We start from the raw sequence: 18,383 nt of genomic DNA, 5'->3' as shown, positions 1-18,383 counted from the left end.
ATCTTTCAACAGACCAGTCTTTGCAGGAAAGTGGTCACATCTACAGCTGCAATAAATCTCTGCCTCTGTAGGACCATGTGCCTGTCAATGCAGCATCCTTCTGAGGAAGGTAATCTTCCCACTTTCATGGTATCTATGAAAAAAAGGTTTTCTTTTCTTAAACTAGTATTTCTAGCATTCACCTAATAGAACATTATGCATCTTCCCAAATTTAAGAAAAACTGAAACAGACCATGGTTTATACCTTCATAAATAGCTGAAGTAACTACCAACAGTAAGCTTTTGCTGAAACACACCTTCCAAAGCTAAAATACACTACAGTTTTAGTAGCATTTATGGTATGGGTTTACTAGCAATAAGAAACAGCTCTGACTCAAAATCTTTCTCTAAATAAAGTATCTTCATGTTCACCTTAAACAGAACTAATCAGCTCCTTCTGGTTAAGTTATATTTTGGCTTAGTAAATTTGTTTACAAATAGCATCTTTCTTCAGTAAAAAGTATTTTTAAAGGTCTAAGTTTCTTTCCAACAGACATGGTTATGGTGTAACTGTAAGAATCAGGAAAACTGCATGTTCTGTGCAATTACTCAGCAGTCAAGTCAATTGCAAATTTATTTGTCTTACTAGTTTGTTTTGAAGACAGTTTAAAATCAAATGTTTATCTCAAAATCTAAAATGTGATGCCTGAGTTTTACTGCAGCCAAATTATGTCACACAATTATTTGATAAATTAACTTTAGACATGTTACGGTTTTATTTTTCATCCAGCTAATTTCAGAATGCCAACTTTCACCAAACACTTTTTCCCAGTGATTAGCATGTGGGTTCTTAGGGGAGTAATTCCTATATTCAATAGTTTAAGTGGCATATTTCAGTACATTTCTACAGATTATACCCTGAAAATCAACTACTACAAAGTGTCACAGGCACAAAACAGCTGACACCTTTAAGTGCAGTAGAACAATTCACAGCCAGGGAAGTTCACCTACATTCAAGGTGAGACAGCAAAAACAAAATTGGTCATATTTTTAACAGTCATGCTGGGAACCTGCAGAAGCTGCTTCTAACCAGACACCTGCCCTGCCTGTCCCCCACCTGCCTTCACAGCCCCATATATTCAAGTTTCTGCTCCTTCATCACTTCTGTCTGCCAAGAAACAATAAGAAAAGTGCCAACGCAAACTACCTGAGGTGCCATTACTTCTTGATTCAGTGATGCTTAAATTGCTTTTATACGGGAAAGAAAATGTTGATGCTCCATTTTCCAAAAGTGCAGAATGAAGTTATCTTCTAGATGGGGCAGAGGACGAAGGGAATGAATTTTTAAAAAATACAGCTGCTTAAGAAATTTTGAGTCTGGGTACCTAAAAGATGAAGGACAGCTGAGACAGCAATAACCAGTTAATAGGTAGACTTTTCTATTGCTCCTTACTACTTGAGAGAAACTAAGCAAAAAAGTGCATTTGGGAAGAAACTTAACAAAGTTGCAATGGGTAATTGTGCACCCAGGAAGTCTTCCTAGAGAAAGGGTTATGTGTTACTAAGTTTCAAATCTCACTTCCCCCTCCCCATTCATTGACCTTAGAGCAAGTACAGGAATGACACGTCCAGTCACATACAGAATAACCACCTAAAGAGGCTGGAATGTGTTATTTTGCATACACCCAAGAAATAAAGGTGCTTCACTGAGCTGAAAAATCTGACTGTCCACTAATAGGTCTGAAAAGAACATTTAACCACAGGGAATATAAACGCTTTCTCATGCCAACGGGAGAGACACACTCACAAATCCCTCTACCAAATCTGACTTGTGGGTTTAAAGACTCAATCACCAGTGTGTCACAGAGCCAGAAAATACCAGAAATGCTACCATGAATTTTCATTGATCATAAATGGAACTACATTCCCAGAGCTGCTCCTTTTGCAGGATCCCTTTCTAAAGCAAGACACAACTAATTTAACAGATTACTACTCATACTTGCTATAACTGTAAGTTTAAAAATACAAACATAACACTAAATTATCAGAAAGAGCTGGGAATGAAGGAAAGCTTTTATCACTAAATTCATACAGCTTTTACTTTACCCTTGCATAATGACTATGTATTGGCAGTACCCCTTGACAAGAAGCATGAGATTAACTATGTAGCTGGCCAGGAATATCTATTCTGTTTAATCTATTTTTCTGAAGGGGCCATCTGCTCTTATTTCTTCATTTTGTGGCTTAGCTTGAAATTGCATTCACTATTCTGCTAGGTTTTCAATTAGGTACACATAAAATTTCTCCTGTGTCAGGATGGCTGTTTTGAGGATCAAGTACTGTAAGGGGAAAAGGTGTCATTACAAGAAGTTGATTGACTATTATTGATACAGCTCAAACAGCTGATTAGTCATCAATAAAATGAAAGAAAAATAATGCTCACATTTGTTTTATTACAGCACAGCTTGACATCCATTACTAACAGTATGCACAGCCATGTTTAAGGTACCAAACATGAATAAAGGAACTACATTTGCTTTCTATATTCCCTCCACTCAGCTCTTTTCCAATGACTCTGCAGAAAATCTTCAAATCTCAGCTTTGATAACAGCAATGAAACCTTTCCAAATGAGGAGCCAAAAAATACCTCATACAGATGCTGACAAGACATACCGACGTGATTAGCACCATTTGCACAGACTTAGAAATAATGAAGTTACTGCTAAAACACTTACTGAAATACAAGCTACAGGGCTGAGCTCTAGCCAGTTACTACTACTCCAGTGCAGTAATACAAAGTTAAGCAAAACTGTCTGAAAGAACAGTAAAGAATTAAACCTACAGTTTTACCTTATACTTTATCCAAGTGGGAAAAAAAGTACCTTTGATTCAGTTATTTCCTATTTCACTGCTTTCTCCAGAAAAATGACCAAGCAGGAGGCTATCCAGCAAGTTGAGTACTTTAGCTATTGCCTAGAGTAACTAAATAAATACTCAGCATCAGCCTCATGCTGGAAGCTTTGGTCATTGCTTTGAACACAGGAAAAAGGAATAAGGGATTGGTACCTTCAGGACCTACAACCTACTCAGAGGCAGAAAATACATTATGTTAGCACAATGCTCAGCACACCAGTCAAGTCTAAACTATAATCTAAAAGTTAAGAAAGCAAATCACATCCATTTTCCACTATCAGGGCATTAATCTAAAGGATAATTTGCTTAGAGCTCTTTATAGACCTGATCCCACAGCCAGTTACTTGCCACTTATGTGGTAATGAAATACACACCAGCATTTTTAATTAATTTTATATTGAACTACATGAACTATTACTTAGGGTTTCAAACAAGGCCTATTATTTCAGGTCTGCAAACTATATAAGTGCATCTATAAATAAATAATTTATAAATACCATTATGGTAATTTCCCTGTGCTCTCCATTTAATCAGCTGATAATAAAGGAATATTTTAATAGCTTGAAATTTAGAAGTCTGGGAAATTTTTTTTTTTAAATTTTATTCAAGATTTTTCAAATTGGACTGACAGCAGTCTTAATAGCTTAAGCATACATGAAGAAAACACCACAGGTCAAAGCTACTTCAGGTCATAGAAGGGTTTGGGGTGGAAGTGACTTTAAATATCATTTAGTTCCATACTCCCTGCCATAGGCAGGGACACCTTCCCCTGGACCAGGTTGCTTAGAGCCCCATCCAGCCTGACCTGGAACACTCCAAGGATGGGGCTTCCACAGCTTCTCTGGGCAACCTGTGCCAGTGTCTCAGCACAGAGAGAAGAATTTCTTCCTAACATATAATCCAAATTTCTCCTCCTTTAGTTTAAAGCCATCCCTGTATATGACATGGTGTCATCCTCAATATATAAAGAGAGAGGCAGAAGGAACTGGTGAACATTTGGAGTGGAAGGAATAAGGAAGGGGGAGGATGTTCAAGGTGGAAGCATTTGTCTCCTCGAGCCACAGTCAGGTGCGATGGAATTCTGGAATTTCTGCAGATGGCTGAACACCTGCCTGCTCATAGGAAGTGGAGAATGGATTCCTTGTTTTCATCTGCTTGTGTGTGCAGCCTGTACCTCGCTTATCAAAGTATCTTCACGCAGAGTTTTCTAATTTTTACTCTTCCGATTCCCGCCCCTTCCCTGGCGGGGGAGGGAGCGAGCGGCTGCGGGCTGGGGTTACAGCAGGACAGGGACACACCTGCGCCTGAGGACAGACAGAACACACCTGGCTGCGAGAGCCGCTGCACAGGCGAACACCGGCGGCTCCCGGCACCCGCCTGGCACCGACCCGCTCTCCCGAGGGGCTGGAACCCGAGCCCAGCCCTTGGGGATCACACCCGCTCCGGAGTGTGCCGGGGGCTCACACCCGATCCCGGGAGCCCCAGTCCCGCCTCCCCCGGTGGGCTGATGCCCAATCCCGGGAGCCCCGATTCCGCCTCTCCCAGGGAATCACACCCGATCCTACAGCCCCGATTCCGCCTCTCCCAGGGAATCACACCCGATCCCACAGCCCCGATCCCGGCTCTCCCGGGGATCACACCCGATCCCACAGCCCCGATCCCGGCTCTCCCGGGGATCACACCCGATCCCACAGCCCCGATCCCGCCTCTCCCGGGGGATCACACCCGATCCTACAGCTCAGCCCCGATCCCGCCTCTCCCAGGGGATCACACCCGATCTCACAGCCCCGATCCCGCCTCTCCCGGGGGATCACACCCGATCGCACAGCCCCGATCCCGGCTCTCCCGGGGATCACACCCGATCCCACAGCCCCGATCCCGCCTCTCCCGGGGGATCACACCCGATCCCGGGAGCCCCGCAGGGCCGGGCCGCTGTCGCCCTCTCCTGGCACCGCTCCAGAAATAATTCCCGAAGCGCTCTAAAACCCTCCCGAAACGGGTCCCCCAAAAATGAAACACACATAATGCCTTTTCTAGGAATTAGTGCCCTAATCATAATAGAGTTGCCTGGCAAAGATGCATTTAAAAATCGTTCTGCAAAAGCTGCATCGTCAATAGCTCTGCATCACTACATGTAAGATGCTGTATTAGAATCTTGTAGGAGAGCCCACTGTGGAATGCCTCTGCTCTTTCCAAAGTGTGCTCATATTAACAGTTCATAATCGCCCAAGATCCTAAAATTCACAGATGATATAAGGCTGGAAAAATTCTTCAGAGGTCATTAATTCTCTGTCATGGTTTAGCCCCAGCTAGCAACTAAGCCCCATAGAGGTGCTCCCTTCCCACCAAGAAGATGGGGAGAAAATCACAAGGGTAAAATTAATAAGACTTAATAATTAATAATGTGGGTTGAGATAAAGACAGTTCAATAGTAGGTAAAGCAAAATCCATGCACATAAGCAAAGCAAAACAATTCATCCACCCCTTGCCATGGCCAGGCAGGCGCTCAGCCATTCCGAGGACAGCAGGGCTCCATTACATGTAATGGTGACTTGGGAAAACAAACACCAATGCTCCAAACTTCCCCTCTTCCTTCTTCCCCCCAGCTTTATATACTGGGCATCATGCCATAAGGTCTGGAACATCTCTTGGGTCAGTTGGGGTCAGCTATCCCAGCTGTGTCTTACCCCATTCCTTGTTCCCCCCAGCCTCCTTGCCAGTGGGGTGAGGAGCAGAAAGGCCTTGAATGAGCATAAAAGGCCTCTGTGTGAGCTCTGCTAAGCAGTAATGAAAACATCCCTGTGTTATCAACACTGTTTTCATCACAAATCCAAAACAACCTCACATTGGCTACTGGGAAAAAAAAAATCCCAGCCAAAAACACTACATCCCTCACAAGCACTTTATGACTACACTTACATCATTCCCAGTATTTGTTTCACATGGTATTGAAGACTCACGTGCCTGCAGAAACAAAAAGGTCTAAAGCACAGATACAGCAAGCCTTAAAAACATGATAAATCTTTCGCTGTATCCTTTTATACAGTAGGCCAATAAAAACCTAATCATTTTTCCAGACCATGGATGCATGGTGTAATAAAAAGGTCAAGGGTATATGATAAGCAAAAAGAATCTTTAAGACTAATCTGTGTAACACAAGACAAATTGGACCACAAGAGTCTTTTCCAGTCTTTAAGATCTAGTACTAAGGTGCTGCATTTCACCTTGCAGACTATCCAGCCTAGGATATTACTGGGATAACTCCACATAGGGAGCAAGTGTTAACAAGGGCTAAAGGTATCACTGCAGCCCATCTGCTGTGAAACAGCTTAGCTCCTCCAGACACACCAGGCTTTAAATGGAGAAACTGAACCAATCATTAAGAACAAACACTTTTCCTCTGAAACATCTTCAACTACCACAAAGATTTTAGGGAACCCTTTAAAGGAAGGCAGAAAACTGATCTGTGAACAAGTTTCTTCAAAATTAGGATTTCTTAAGCCTCAAATAATAGGCCAGAAGTGGTCATGAAGCAGTTGGATACTTAATAAAGTGAAAAAATGCTTTCTGAACTTTCATGACTCTACAAATGGATGAAGAACATCATACCCAAACTGTGTTTCTATAGCTGAGAAAAATCTGCTTTCCTTTAAGCTCAGGAGGGGAGATGGGGTACAGTTAAACACCATAAAAACTCAAATAACCAAACAGACATGAAAAACCATAGTGCCTTTCACTTTAACAGAAGTGAAATTTATCATTTAGCATTAGTCTGGTGGTGGACAGAGAAGGAAAGGGTGATTTTTTTTACTTCACTGCTTTACCTCATGGAGCTGTATCACTGAAGTCAGCATAGAGGGCACCACAGCATTTCTGCCTAATAGCAGAAGAAAGGTAACAAAAATCTCTTTAACCCTCAAATATTGGAGCACAAACTGGACTTCTTACCAGGGACACATCAGGATTGGTACTTGACCACCTCTAGTTAATTAGGACATGGATCAAAATGAACCAGTAACAAAAACGTTTGTTCACTACCAGCAAACAGAAAAGGACACATGAAAGGAAGAATGACCACATTAGAAGCAGTCCTTCATTTCTTTATCTGAAAAACCATCATTTTTATCCCAAAGCAGTAGGAAAAACTGGCTGAAAACATCTAAAACCTTTTGCTTTCAAACACATTTGCTTCCCAGAGTACTGCTACTGAATGGTTTGAGGCAATAAAAGGCTACAGATACATTTCTTCTCCAAGCATTCAACAAATGCAGCAGCAGTGAGAGGAGAAGTAATTTACAGAATCACAGAATATCCTGACTTGGAAGGGACCCACAAGGACTGAAGTCCAACTCCTGGCCCTGCACAAGACCAGCTCAAGAATCCCATTATGTGGCTGAAAGCATTGTTCAAATATTTCTTGAGCTCTGTCAGGCCTGGTGCTGTGACCACTTCCCTGGGGAACCTGTTCCAGCTCCCAACCTCCCTCTGGGCGAAGAACATTTTCTCAATATCCAACCTAAACCTCCCCTGACACAGTTTCAGGCCTTGCCCTCAGGTCCTGTCACTGGCCCCCAAAGAGAAGAGATCAGTGCCAGCCCCTCCTCTTCCCCTCGTGAGGATGTTGCAGACTGCAGTGAGGTCCCCCCTCAGTCTCTTCTTCTCCAGGCTGAACAGACCAAGTGACCTCAGCCACATTTCATATGGCTTCTCCTCCAGACCATTCATCTTCATAGTCCTCCTCTGAACACCCTTTAATGCTTCTATATTTCTCCTATATTGTGATTTATATTGTAGTGTCTGAAACTGCACACAGTACTTAAGACATTTCCCTATACTCTTTGTCTTGTCCACATAAAGGCATCTTACTCAGACTGTTCCTTTTGAACAATCCTGATGGATTATTAAAGTCAAAGAAAATCAGTAAATCCTTAAAGGATTTGCAACTTCAGGTCTTCACTGTTACTACATTATACCAAGATCAGCACAGCAGCAGTTGTTATAACAAATTTTTTTGTTGGATCAAGTACAATGGGTTTACTGAAATGATTTCTAATCTTTTAGGTTTCCAATTACTCTGTCAACAAATTCTTCCTAGAAAATAAAGATCTATAAAAGAACACCTATACAAGCCAAAAATGTGAAAGATTTACCATCTAAAAGAATTAAACTGACATTTTTTTGCTGCCTTGCAACTTTGTTGAAGTTGAGTTGCTACCTGCAGCCAAAAGTCTGATAAACACATCAAAATAAGAAATGAATGGCATCCAGCAAATAGCAACTAGAGATGGAGAACAGAAAGGAAATCCATTTAACTGCCTAGTTTCTTAATAAGTTTGCCTTGACAATAAGGTAAAATGGTGAAAAACAACAACACAACATAAAAGAGACGTAAGTGATAAATATGACAAAGGCAAGTTTAAGCAAAGGAAAATTTAAAGCTAGGATACACACACAAAGAATAAAACATGCACTGCTCAGCTGTTGAGGTACAAAAATACATCAGTCAGTCTAACAATGCTTCTTCATGCTACCTCTCCAGTTACTGCTCTTTAATTTGCTCCTTGGCATAAACAGCCAACCTACAGCTATGGCACAGCCCAAGTCACTGACAGTTCAAAGAGCTTAACAATTTAGCAGAGATCAAATGTCCATAAATGCAACTCATTTTGAGGCAAAGATGTCAAGATATACAAAATCTACTGGTCCTTATATCTGCTTTAAGAGTTAATCATCCATTGCTAAAGCATTGTGCATTTTTTCATTTGTACTTCTTGGCCAGACATTTCACCATCAGTTTGAAGGGCCTCTTTGCACTTTTATTCACTCCTGCAGGCAGTCAGGCTCTCAAAGCACAAGTCAAAGATCCCTTTCACACACCAATCAGACTAGCAAGAGGCCTACAGACCTTCTCAAACTTGCAAAGCATTGTATTTTTCCATGATTTCCTCAAAGATTAAGACATATGGACTTGTGTAAGTAGAATGTCACAAGAAAATTAAATTCCTGAGTCCATATGCCCTTATGGCCTTAGCTTAAGGCCATAAAGATATTAATTTTCTAGCTACTGCTACACCTCTAAAATAATTCCCAGAACTATCACCACCACTACCAAACAGCTCCCACAGCATGGGTGAGAAGGAAGCTTGCCTTCCCAGGACTCAGGGGTAGACAACCCCACTTTATCAAGTATTCCACATACCCAGTATAGAAGCCCTGCCCTTTGTTATGTTCCATTTGAAAAACAGTATTAATAATGTAAACATTAAGCTTGCAAGATTCCTGCAGAGCTCAGCTAAGAACAGTCAGTTAATTCACCATAAAATATTAGGTGTGTCAGTTACCAGTTAATCTATTTAAACATGCTTTTTACTGAACCCTGCTAAATACCAATTAAAAAGTCATGCAGTACCACACTGAATACTTTACAGATGCTTCTCAACTCTGAACTTGGATACCTGATTCTTTCAAACAAAAGTGTATCCTAAATTCCTTTGTTTCTTAATTATACTTGAAGCCAGAGGGCAGAAAGGTCACATACATAAATTTTAAGTACCTGCAAGAAAAGTCAAACAAGCCACAGGCCAGAGGAACAGTGCTGTGACCTTCTTTCTGATTTCCCCAGTAAATAAGTACTCAGAAGGTTACAGTTTTAATTTGCATGGCTGGTGTCAAAAAGGATTGAAAGTGACAAACCATGTCAGCCTGCATTTGAAACCTTTAAATTCAATCTCTCTCATTGACTGCCAAAGTGAGTGTGCAAGTGAATTAGGAGTCAGCTTTGCACTAATTGTGATTGCAGTGAGTGGCTCTAGGCTCAGTCAGGCTCCAGAACAGATGAGCCCAGGGGTGAAGAAAGTATCATTATCTTCAGCTGCATTTTGCAGAACCCTGTTAACATGACTGGAATATCTGATAAATCACTTCCCCAGCCTTTTAAGAGAGCAAGATTGGAATCTAAGTTTTAGAAAGCCCTCTGACTGCTCCAATACAGTTTCACTGCAGTAAAAGCTAAGAGGAACTATAACAAAAACTTGAACTTCTGAAGTTTGACCAAATACAGATAGCTGAGATGAGAGACAGACTCTGAAATATCCCTTCTGCTGTCCAAGAGTTACAGTTTTCATGCTGCTTTAAGAAAACAGAAATACAACCCAAATCAACATTTCCTAGACTGATGGTGCAACCATTACATCGTATCCATTCCCATTACTGCCACTTTAATTTCTCCTCACACTTGGCCTGGAAAATATCCAATTCCACCTAAACGTTTTGCTTAGACTCTCATCTTCTAGTAATCAGACTAAACCCAGAAGAGTTTATTTCTGGTTAACTGCTAAGAATGGCAACTAAAAGTGACCAGCAGTCTGAAAAAATCTGAGAAGCACAAAACTTACTACATTTCATACAATGCTCTGAATAATTTTAAAACACAGTAAGCTTTCTACAGCCATATCTCATTTTCAAAACACCTATGACCTTCATGAAGTGCTTTGAAATCCTCAAAGAGTAGGACACTTGAAACAAGTATTGTTTGTGACTGATACTATAATGACAAAAAGGAGAGTTTGGGGTTACACAGATGGAGTACATTCAACACCATTAGTGACTGGAATGAGCAGCACCATGTGTCTGTGCCATGCCACACAGGAAAGTGGATGCTTCAGTGGCAAACTGATCACTTACGTTACAACATGGGTACGTCACTCCACATAATCACATTTGTTTTTGATAAATTAAATAAAAGCACAAAACCCCTTGCATACCAAGATTTAATGAAAGTTGTCCTGGTTTTGGCTGGGACAGTTTATTTTCTTCCTAGTGCCTGGTACAGTGCTGTGATTCAGATTCAGTATGAGCTGACAACACAGTGATGTTTTGGTTGTTGCTAAGTAGTGCTTACTCTAAATCAAGGACTCTGCAGTGTCTCACGCTCTGCTGGGGAGCAGGTGCACAAAAAGCCCAGAGGGAGCACGGCCAGGAGAGGTGACCTGAACTGGACAAAGGAATATTCCACAGCACAGGATGGATGTCCAGTATATAAACTGTGGGGAGTTGACTCAGAGCCACTGATTGCTGCTCAGGGACAGCCTGGGCATCAGTCAGCAGATGGGGAACAACTGTATTATGCATGACTTGTTTCTCTTGGGTTTTAGTCCTCTTTTTAATTTTCAGTATAATTATTATATTTTACTTTATTTCAGTTATTAAACCCACAAGTTGTACCTTTTTTCAATTCTCAGATTCCACCGGGGGAAAAGCAACGAGTGGCTGCACAGTACCTACTAACCAAGCTGAGCTTAAACCACAACAAAAATCAGTAATATATAAGGAACCTTAATTTATTGTTAAACTCCTACTTCAACCATTTTTACAAAGTCATCTCTGCTGAAAAAAAAAAAAAAATTAGACCACTCATATCCTCTACAAAGCAGAAAGCGTACTCACCTCACACTCCATTCTCCCTGATATTTAGGGAGGTACAGCTCTGATTACTGAAGTCCCAAGCAAAATTTGACACAAGAAACAGCAAGCCCCTGCTGATCACCACTAGCCATGTGGCTCAGGAAAGCCATTCAACACAGTTAGCACATACAGCCATCTACTGATAGGAAGGCTTGGTATTCCCGTACATCGTCTCATCGACATTTTAAAGGAAGCATTGCCAAGTTCAGATATTACCTCAAATCTCAAAGCAGCTGAAATGAGCTTCTAAGGAAGAATTCCAGAGGTCCAGTCTGCACAAGAGAGCTGTCTTTCAGCAATGGAAGCAACCCTAACTTTCATTATGTACACATTTAATTATCTACACAAACCAAACAACTGCCAAGCACCCATTTTCAGGTCTCCCCTGTTGGAAATGTGTCTGGTATCACCATGTTTTATTTACAGTTTGCTTCTTCCATCTGCAGTTTCACATACTTCATTCAAGATTCACGAACTGCTCGTCTTGAATCACTACTATAAATAAATGTGAAAGAAGGTAAAGTAACTTTTCTGTCACGGATCTTTCAGTATTTTTAGAGCATCACTCATGAACCAAGTTATGAGAATTAACACTACACTTGCACATTTACCAACGTTTATATACAACCACAACTGCAAAGACAGCCTTCAAAACAAGGCTTGATTTCAGAACTACCATCACTCCCACAGACAAATATTTTTCAGATTTCACATAAAGATGAGCACATGAGAGCTGAAAATAGGAAAACACAAATGTACTAAGCTCTCGTTTCTTCACAGAATCTCATCTTTCCCCAGGTTCATCGTTTACAGAACTTACTATAAGCTAATAACTGGACAAAATTACCATTTCCACTGTCTGGTACCAGCTGCAAATTAATCCTATTAGCATGGTCATCTTACCACATGTGCAAATAAGTCTATTTCCAATCTATAACATGCTTAAGGGTTTATAGGCAAAAAAATCCCCTTTTTTTGATGGCTTAATGTTCAAGTATACAAATACATCTTCTTAATTAGAAGAGGAGATAGCGTCTAGTCTCCTAGAAAAGATTCCCACTGTTCTAAAATTTAAGCAGTAGCTAAATGTTTCAATGACTGTTTAAAACAATTTAGGCAATAAGTACTGTATTTGTGTCCCAAAGAAACAGGGCATCAAATCCATGAAGAGTTCTCAACAAGAAAAATCAGGACTTACTATGCAGGAACATTGAAGGATGCTGATATTTGATTTTACTGCTTTCAAAACACTGTTTCAAGGCAGAGAAACTTCTGTCAAATCCTAATTCATAAAGGCAGATTAATAACACTGCCAACAAAAATATTCTTACAGCATCTTAGTTATTTCCACATTTTTCTTTTTTAACTGAAATGTTACCCAGGAACTTGAAGCAGGCCAAGCTCCACTTTTTAAATTTAAAATTATGTAATTTGTGCATACACAAATTATAATATGCAATTACAAGCATAATATGCAAATTCATTCACTTCCATTTGAAAACTATAATTACCACATTTCAGAAGTCTAGACCCAGGATTTTCCGTAGAAACCAAATTTCAACATGACTGGAAATTTGTTAGCCATTTGGCTCTTCTGTCTAAGCAGTAAACATACCTCAATTACTTCAGCATCTCAAAAGGATTCTACTTCATCCACACAACTCTTACAAATTACTCTTGAGTTTCTGAAGAAAGCCAGCTGATGTACAGTATTTCAGTTTAAGTAAATACAGATAGCAAATTTAATGCCACTAAGACAACCAAAATGCTATTACATAATTAAGCTGGTTATTTAAAGCACTTAAAACCTTTGGTAAGACATTCTCTTACAGATGAGAAGCCAGACTTGGAAACCTGTTTCATTCTAAACTTACAAGATAAACAAACCCAATTGAAAAACTAGACAAGCCATTTTATTTGCCTCCACAGGAACTAATATAGAAAATAGTCAGTGGACCTGGCACACAAAATCCAAGCCAGAACCATTACATATACATTTCCACTAATAATTGTCATTCATTTAAGTGCATAGAATTATTGCCACTGAGAAAAAAAAAGTCACTGATAAAGTAATGTCATGACCGGATGGGTTTGTAAAACATCCCCTCCTGAAGTCAGTGTATTATACAGGCACTCTGTTTGATCTGGGTCTTTGGTGGTTCTACAATTAAACTATTTTAAATAGCTATTACACAGATTTCCATTTTAAACTGGTGTTAACCAGCTGATTAGTCACCCTCAGTATTTCTTTTCTCCACCTCTAACATGTGAAACACTTCAGATATAATTCAACACTATCAAAGTAAACAAAAAATCAAGACACCGACTAGATTACAGAGGTTGGATGCACATACATCTACACTTTTGCACTGACAATATAGGTTCTTTTTCTGGAGCTGAATGTATGCATGCAGATACTGTGATTAAAGGCAAAAGTTTCAGTCCTCCAATTTATCATTTCAATGAGAACCTCAAAAAATATCATAAATTCAGTCAAAAGGACAGATTTACTTCCTTTAACACTGTTTACAAAATAGTAAATCACATACTTCTGTAACTCCCTGGAATAACTTACACATGCAAAAAGATTCCTCACTACCTGGAGAGAAACTTCAATAATTTGTAGCCATCAAACTTAATTTTTACAAATTTTTTCATTCACAGCAAACACAAGAAGCAACTGCTTTTTTAACATTATTCTCCTTTTCCCACAATCAACAGGGACATTTTTACAGATTCAGAGTTTGGAAAAATATGCAAAATACCAACCACCCATGGACATGGACCTTCAATTCACTTAGCATATGCATTCCACAGTTGAAACTGGGACAGCTACCCCTAACTCCAGAGTATCCAGACAACAGTAATTCTCCTTCTGATTCTGAGACAGACATTTGCCTCTATTACACATCGAAACCTACAACACATGAGAAGAACCCACATCAACTTAAACTTGTTCCTGTTACAGGATGCAAAGCACACCAAGCACGGCTTTGTAATCATTACAATTGAAGCCAAAATCATTTTGGCTATCACTATGTTTGGTGTGCTAGAGGATCAGTTCATAGCTTATTTCACTTGAGCATCCTAAGCACTAGGTCAAGCATTTGTCTTTCCAGAGCTGTACTTGAAAGTATCGCCTGCCAATTATACAGTATCTCCAAATGTACATTAAATCATACTTTAATTCACATAGAATGACTTTTTAGTCAGTACCGCATCACTGAAACAAAAAACTAGCACTTTAAAGCACATCTGACTTGACAGATGCAGAAGGAGTGGGAGTAATTTATTATCTGGAGTTACATAATTGCAAAATAAAATATGCTTTGTGCTTTTTAAAGGCTTACTAAAATGTAGCAGAGCCTAAAGTTTCTAGGAAAAGCCATCGGCAATAGGCTCGCTCTTACAAAGGCTCACACGCATGTAAACAATCGGCTGTTCATTGTTCACAAACAGGGTAAAATAGGAAAACCATCGGGGGTTTTAATTGACATGCAGCCCAAGCAGAGCACAGCAGACACAGCCATTCCACTCGGAATAATCTGTAACTGGAGTAGTGAGCGACGGCAGAGAAAACACGGGTGGAAGAGGGGCAATGCGGGCAGGCACCCAGCGAGCGTGGCTGCCCGGCAGGGCACGGGGAAGGCGCCGGGAGCCGGCAAACACCGACAGCCTGAGCACAACAAACCCCCCCAAGCGGTGCAAGGCAAGAGTGAACCCCGCACCGAGAACCTCACCGGGAGCCTGAGCACAACAAACCCCTCCAAGCGGCGCAATAGGGAAGGGTGAACCTCGGGCTGAGCATCCGCGGCGGCCGCCGCTCACTCCGGCCCGTCCCCGCCGCGGGACAAGGCACCCCGCGGTCCCTCACCTTGGTTGACCAGCCGCAAGGCGTGAGTGAAGGACGGGTCCAGCGAGTCCTTCTCCGCCATCAGCTCGGGCAGGTACTTCTCGTCCATGGCAGCGGCCCGGAGCGGCAGCGGAGCCGGGGCGCCGGGTGCGCCCGCGGGGAAGGAGCGGGTCCGAGTCCCAAGCAGCAGTAAATCCTCGGAGGCAGCGCTTCCCCCCGGCCGCCTCCCGCCCGGGGCTGCGGGGACGCATCCAGAAGGAAGCGCCGCAAGCCCCCGGCCAGGAGCGGGGAGAAAAGGGGCGCGGGCTGGGGGGCCGCCCCCCCTCAGCAGACAAGGGGCGCGGACAAATCACTCTGCGGAAGCGCACAAGGAGGAAAGACGGGGAAGAGACGCGCCCCGGGAGCCGCTGACCCAGGCAAGACGGGAGCCGCGCACACAACAAAAGAGACTTAGGCGGCGGCAGGCGCTGCGCACAGACCCACAACACGGACNTGTCATTCATTTAAGTGCATAGAATTATTGCCACTGAGAAAAAAAAAGTCACTGATAAAGTAATGTCATGACCGGATGGGTTTGTAAAACATCCCCTCCTGAAGTCAGTGTATTATACAGGCACTCTGTTTGATCTGGGTCTTTGGTGGTTCTACAATTAAACTATTTTAAATAGCTATTACACAGATTTCCATTTTAAACTGGTGTTAACCAGCTGATTAGTCACCCTCAGTATTTCTTTTCTCCACCTCTAACATGTGAAACACTTCAGATATAATTCAACACTATCAAAGTAAACAAAAAATCAAGACACCGACTAGATTACAGAGGTTGGATGCACATACATCTACACTTTTGCACTGACAATATAGGTTCTTTTTCTGGAGCTGAATGTATGCATGCAGATACTGTGATTAAAGGCAAAAGTTTCAGTCCTCCAATTTATCATTTCAATGAGAACCTCAAAAAATATCATAAATTCAGTCAAAAGGACAGATTTACTTTCTTTAACACTGTTTACAAAATAGTAAATCACATACTTCTGTAACTCCCTGGAATAACTTACACATGCAAAAAGATTCTTCACTACCTGGAGAGAAACTTCAATAATTTGTAGCCATCAAACTTAATTTTTACAAATTTTTTCATTCACAGCAAACACAAGAAGCAATGCTTTTTTTATGCTTTTTTTTAACATAATTCTCCTTTTCCCACAATCAACAGGGACATTTTTACAGATTCAGAGTTTGGAAAAATATGCAAAATACCAACCACCCATGGATATGGACCTTCAATTCACTTAGCATATGCATTCCACAGTTGAAACTGGGACAGCTACCCCTAACTCCAGAGTATCCAGACAACAGTAATTCTCCTTCTGATTCTGAGACAGACATTTGCCTCTATTACACATCGAAACCTACAACACATGAGAAGAACCCACATCAACTTAAACTTGTTCCTGTTACAGGATGCAAAGCACACCAAGCACGGCTTTGTAATCATTACAATTGAAGCCAAAATCATTTTGGCTATCACTATGTTTGGTGTGCTAGAGGATCAGTTCATAGCTTATTTCACTTGAGCATCCTAAGCACTAGGTCAAGCATTTGTCTTTCCAGAGCTGTACTTGAAAGTATCGCCTGCCAATTATACAGTATCTCCAAATGTACATTAAATCATACTTTAATTCACATAGAATGACTTTTTAGTCAGTACCGCATCACTGAAACAAAAAACTAGCACTTTAAAGCACATCTGACTTGACAGATGCAGAAGGAGTGGGAGTAATTTATTATCTGGAGTTACATAATTGCAAAATAAAATATGCTTTGTGCTTTTTAAAGGCTTACTAAAATGTAGCAGAGCCTAAAGTTTCTAGGAAAAGCCATCGGCAATAGGCTCGCTCTTACAAAGGCTCACACGCATGTAAACAATCGGCTGTTCATTGTTCACAAACAGGGTAAAATAGGAAAACCATCGGGGGTTTTAATTGACATGCAGCCCAAGCAGAGCACAGCAGACACAGCCATTCCACTCGGAATAATCTGTAACTGGAGTAGTGAGCGACGGCAGAGAAAACACGGGTGGAAGAGGGGCAATGCGGGCAGGCACCCAGCGAGCGTGGCTGCCCGGCAGGGCACGGGGAAGGCGCCGGGAGCCGGCAAACACCGACAGCCTGAGCACAACAAACCCCCCCAAGCGGTGCAAGGCAAGAGTGAACCCCGCACCGAGAACCTCACCGGGAGCCTGAGCACAACAAACCCCTCCAAGCGGCGCAATAGGGAAGGGTGAACCTCGGGCTGAGCATCCGCGGCGGCCGCCGCTCACTCCGGCCCGTCCCCGCCGCGGGACAAGGCACCCCGCGGTCCCTCACCTTGGTTGACCAGCCGCAAGGCGTGAGTGAAGGACGGGTCCAGCGAGTCCTTCTCCGCCATCAGCTCGGGCAGGTACTTCTCGTCCATGGCAGCGGCCCGGAGCGGCAGCGGAGCCGGGGCGCCGGGTGCGCCCGCGGGGAAGGAGCGGGTCCGAGTCCCAAGCAGCAGTAAATCCTCGGAGGCAGCGCTTCCCCCCGGCCGCCTCCCGCCCGGGGCTGCGGGGACGCATCCAGAAGGAAGCGCCGCAAGCCCCCGGCCAGGAGCGGGGAGAAAAGGGGCGCGGGCTGGGGGGCCGCCCCCCCTCAGCAGACAAGGGGCGCGGACAAATCACTCTGCGGAAGCGCACAAGGAGGAAAGACGGGGAAGAGACGCGCCCCGGGAGCCGCTGACCCAGGCAAGACGGGAGCCGCGCACACAACAAAAGAGACTTAGGCGGCGGCAGGCGCTGCGCACAGACCCACAACACGGACCGCACCGACGGCGACACAGCGCCCACTGAGCGCGCAAACCGCCCCGCACCAGGTTTATATACGGCCCCAGACCACGCCCCCCCAGCGGCCTGTAGCCCCGCCCAGGAGCGGTGCCCCGCCCCAGCTCTTTCCAATGGGCGGGGATAGCAGAGCCCCCTAAGTGTCGCCGCCTTGCTCAAGTGAAGGCTCCTATTGGATAGCGTGGCCTGTCAGTCAGAAACCAGTCGCAGCTTCTCATTGGTCGCTGCTGTTGGCCCCGCCTCTCCGCTGTTGGTGAGGGGCCGGTGCTGAGGGACCCTCCCAGAGCGGCTCCGCGCCGGGAGCCGAGCGGGACC

At 42.8% G+C, this 18,383-nt stretch overlaps 1 protein-coding gene across 1 annotated transcript in view; it reads right to left on the bottom strand.

Moving 5' to 3' along the window:
* The window catches only part of KHDRBS3 (KH RNA binding domain containing, signal transduction associated 3), an 89,056-nt gene extending 73,370 nt beyond the window's left edge, over positions 1–15,686 (bottom strand). Inside the window, exon 1 of the mRNA XM_041479461.1 lies at positions 15,230–15,686. Coding sequence (XP_041335395.1) covers positions 15,230–15,317 — 88 coding nt within the window. The 5' untranslated portion in view covers positions 15,318–15,686. The remainder of the gene's footprint in view (positions 1–15,229) is intronic.
* Between the last annotated feature and the right edge of the window lie 2,697 nt (positions 15,687–18,383).

Source organism: Pyrgilauda ruficollis, unplaced genomic scaffold (assembly GCF_017590135.1).
Source record: "Pyrgilauda ruficollis isolate IOZ18807 unplaced genomic scaffold, ASM1759013v1 scaffold48, whole genome shotgun sequence".
In the NCBI taxonomy this organism is placed as follows: Eukaryota; Metazoa; Chordata; class Aves; order Passeriformes; family Passeridae; genus Pyrgilauda; species Pyrgilauda ruficollis.
This window is presented reverse-complemented; position numbering and strand designations above follow the sequence as displayed.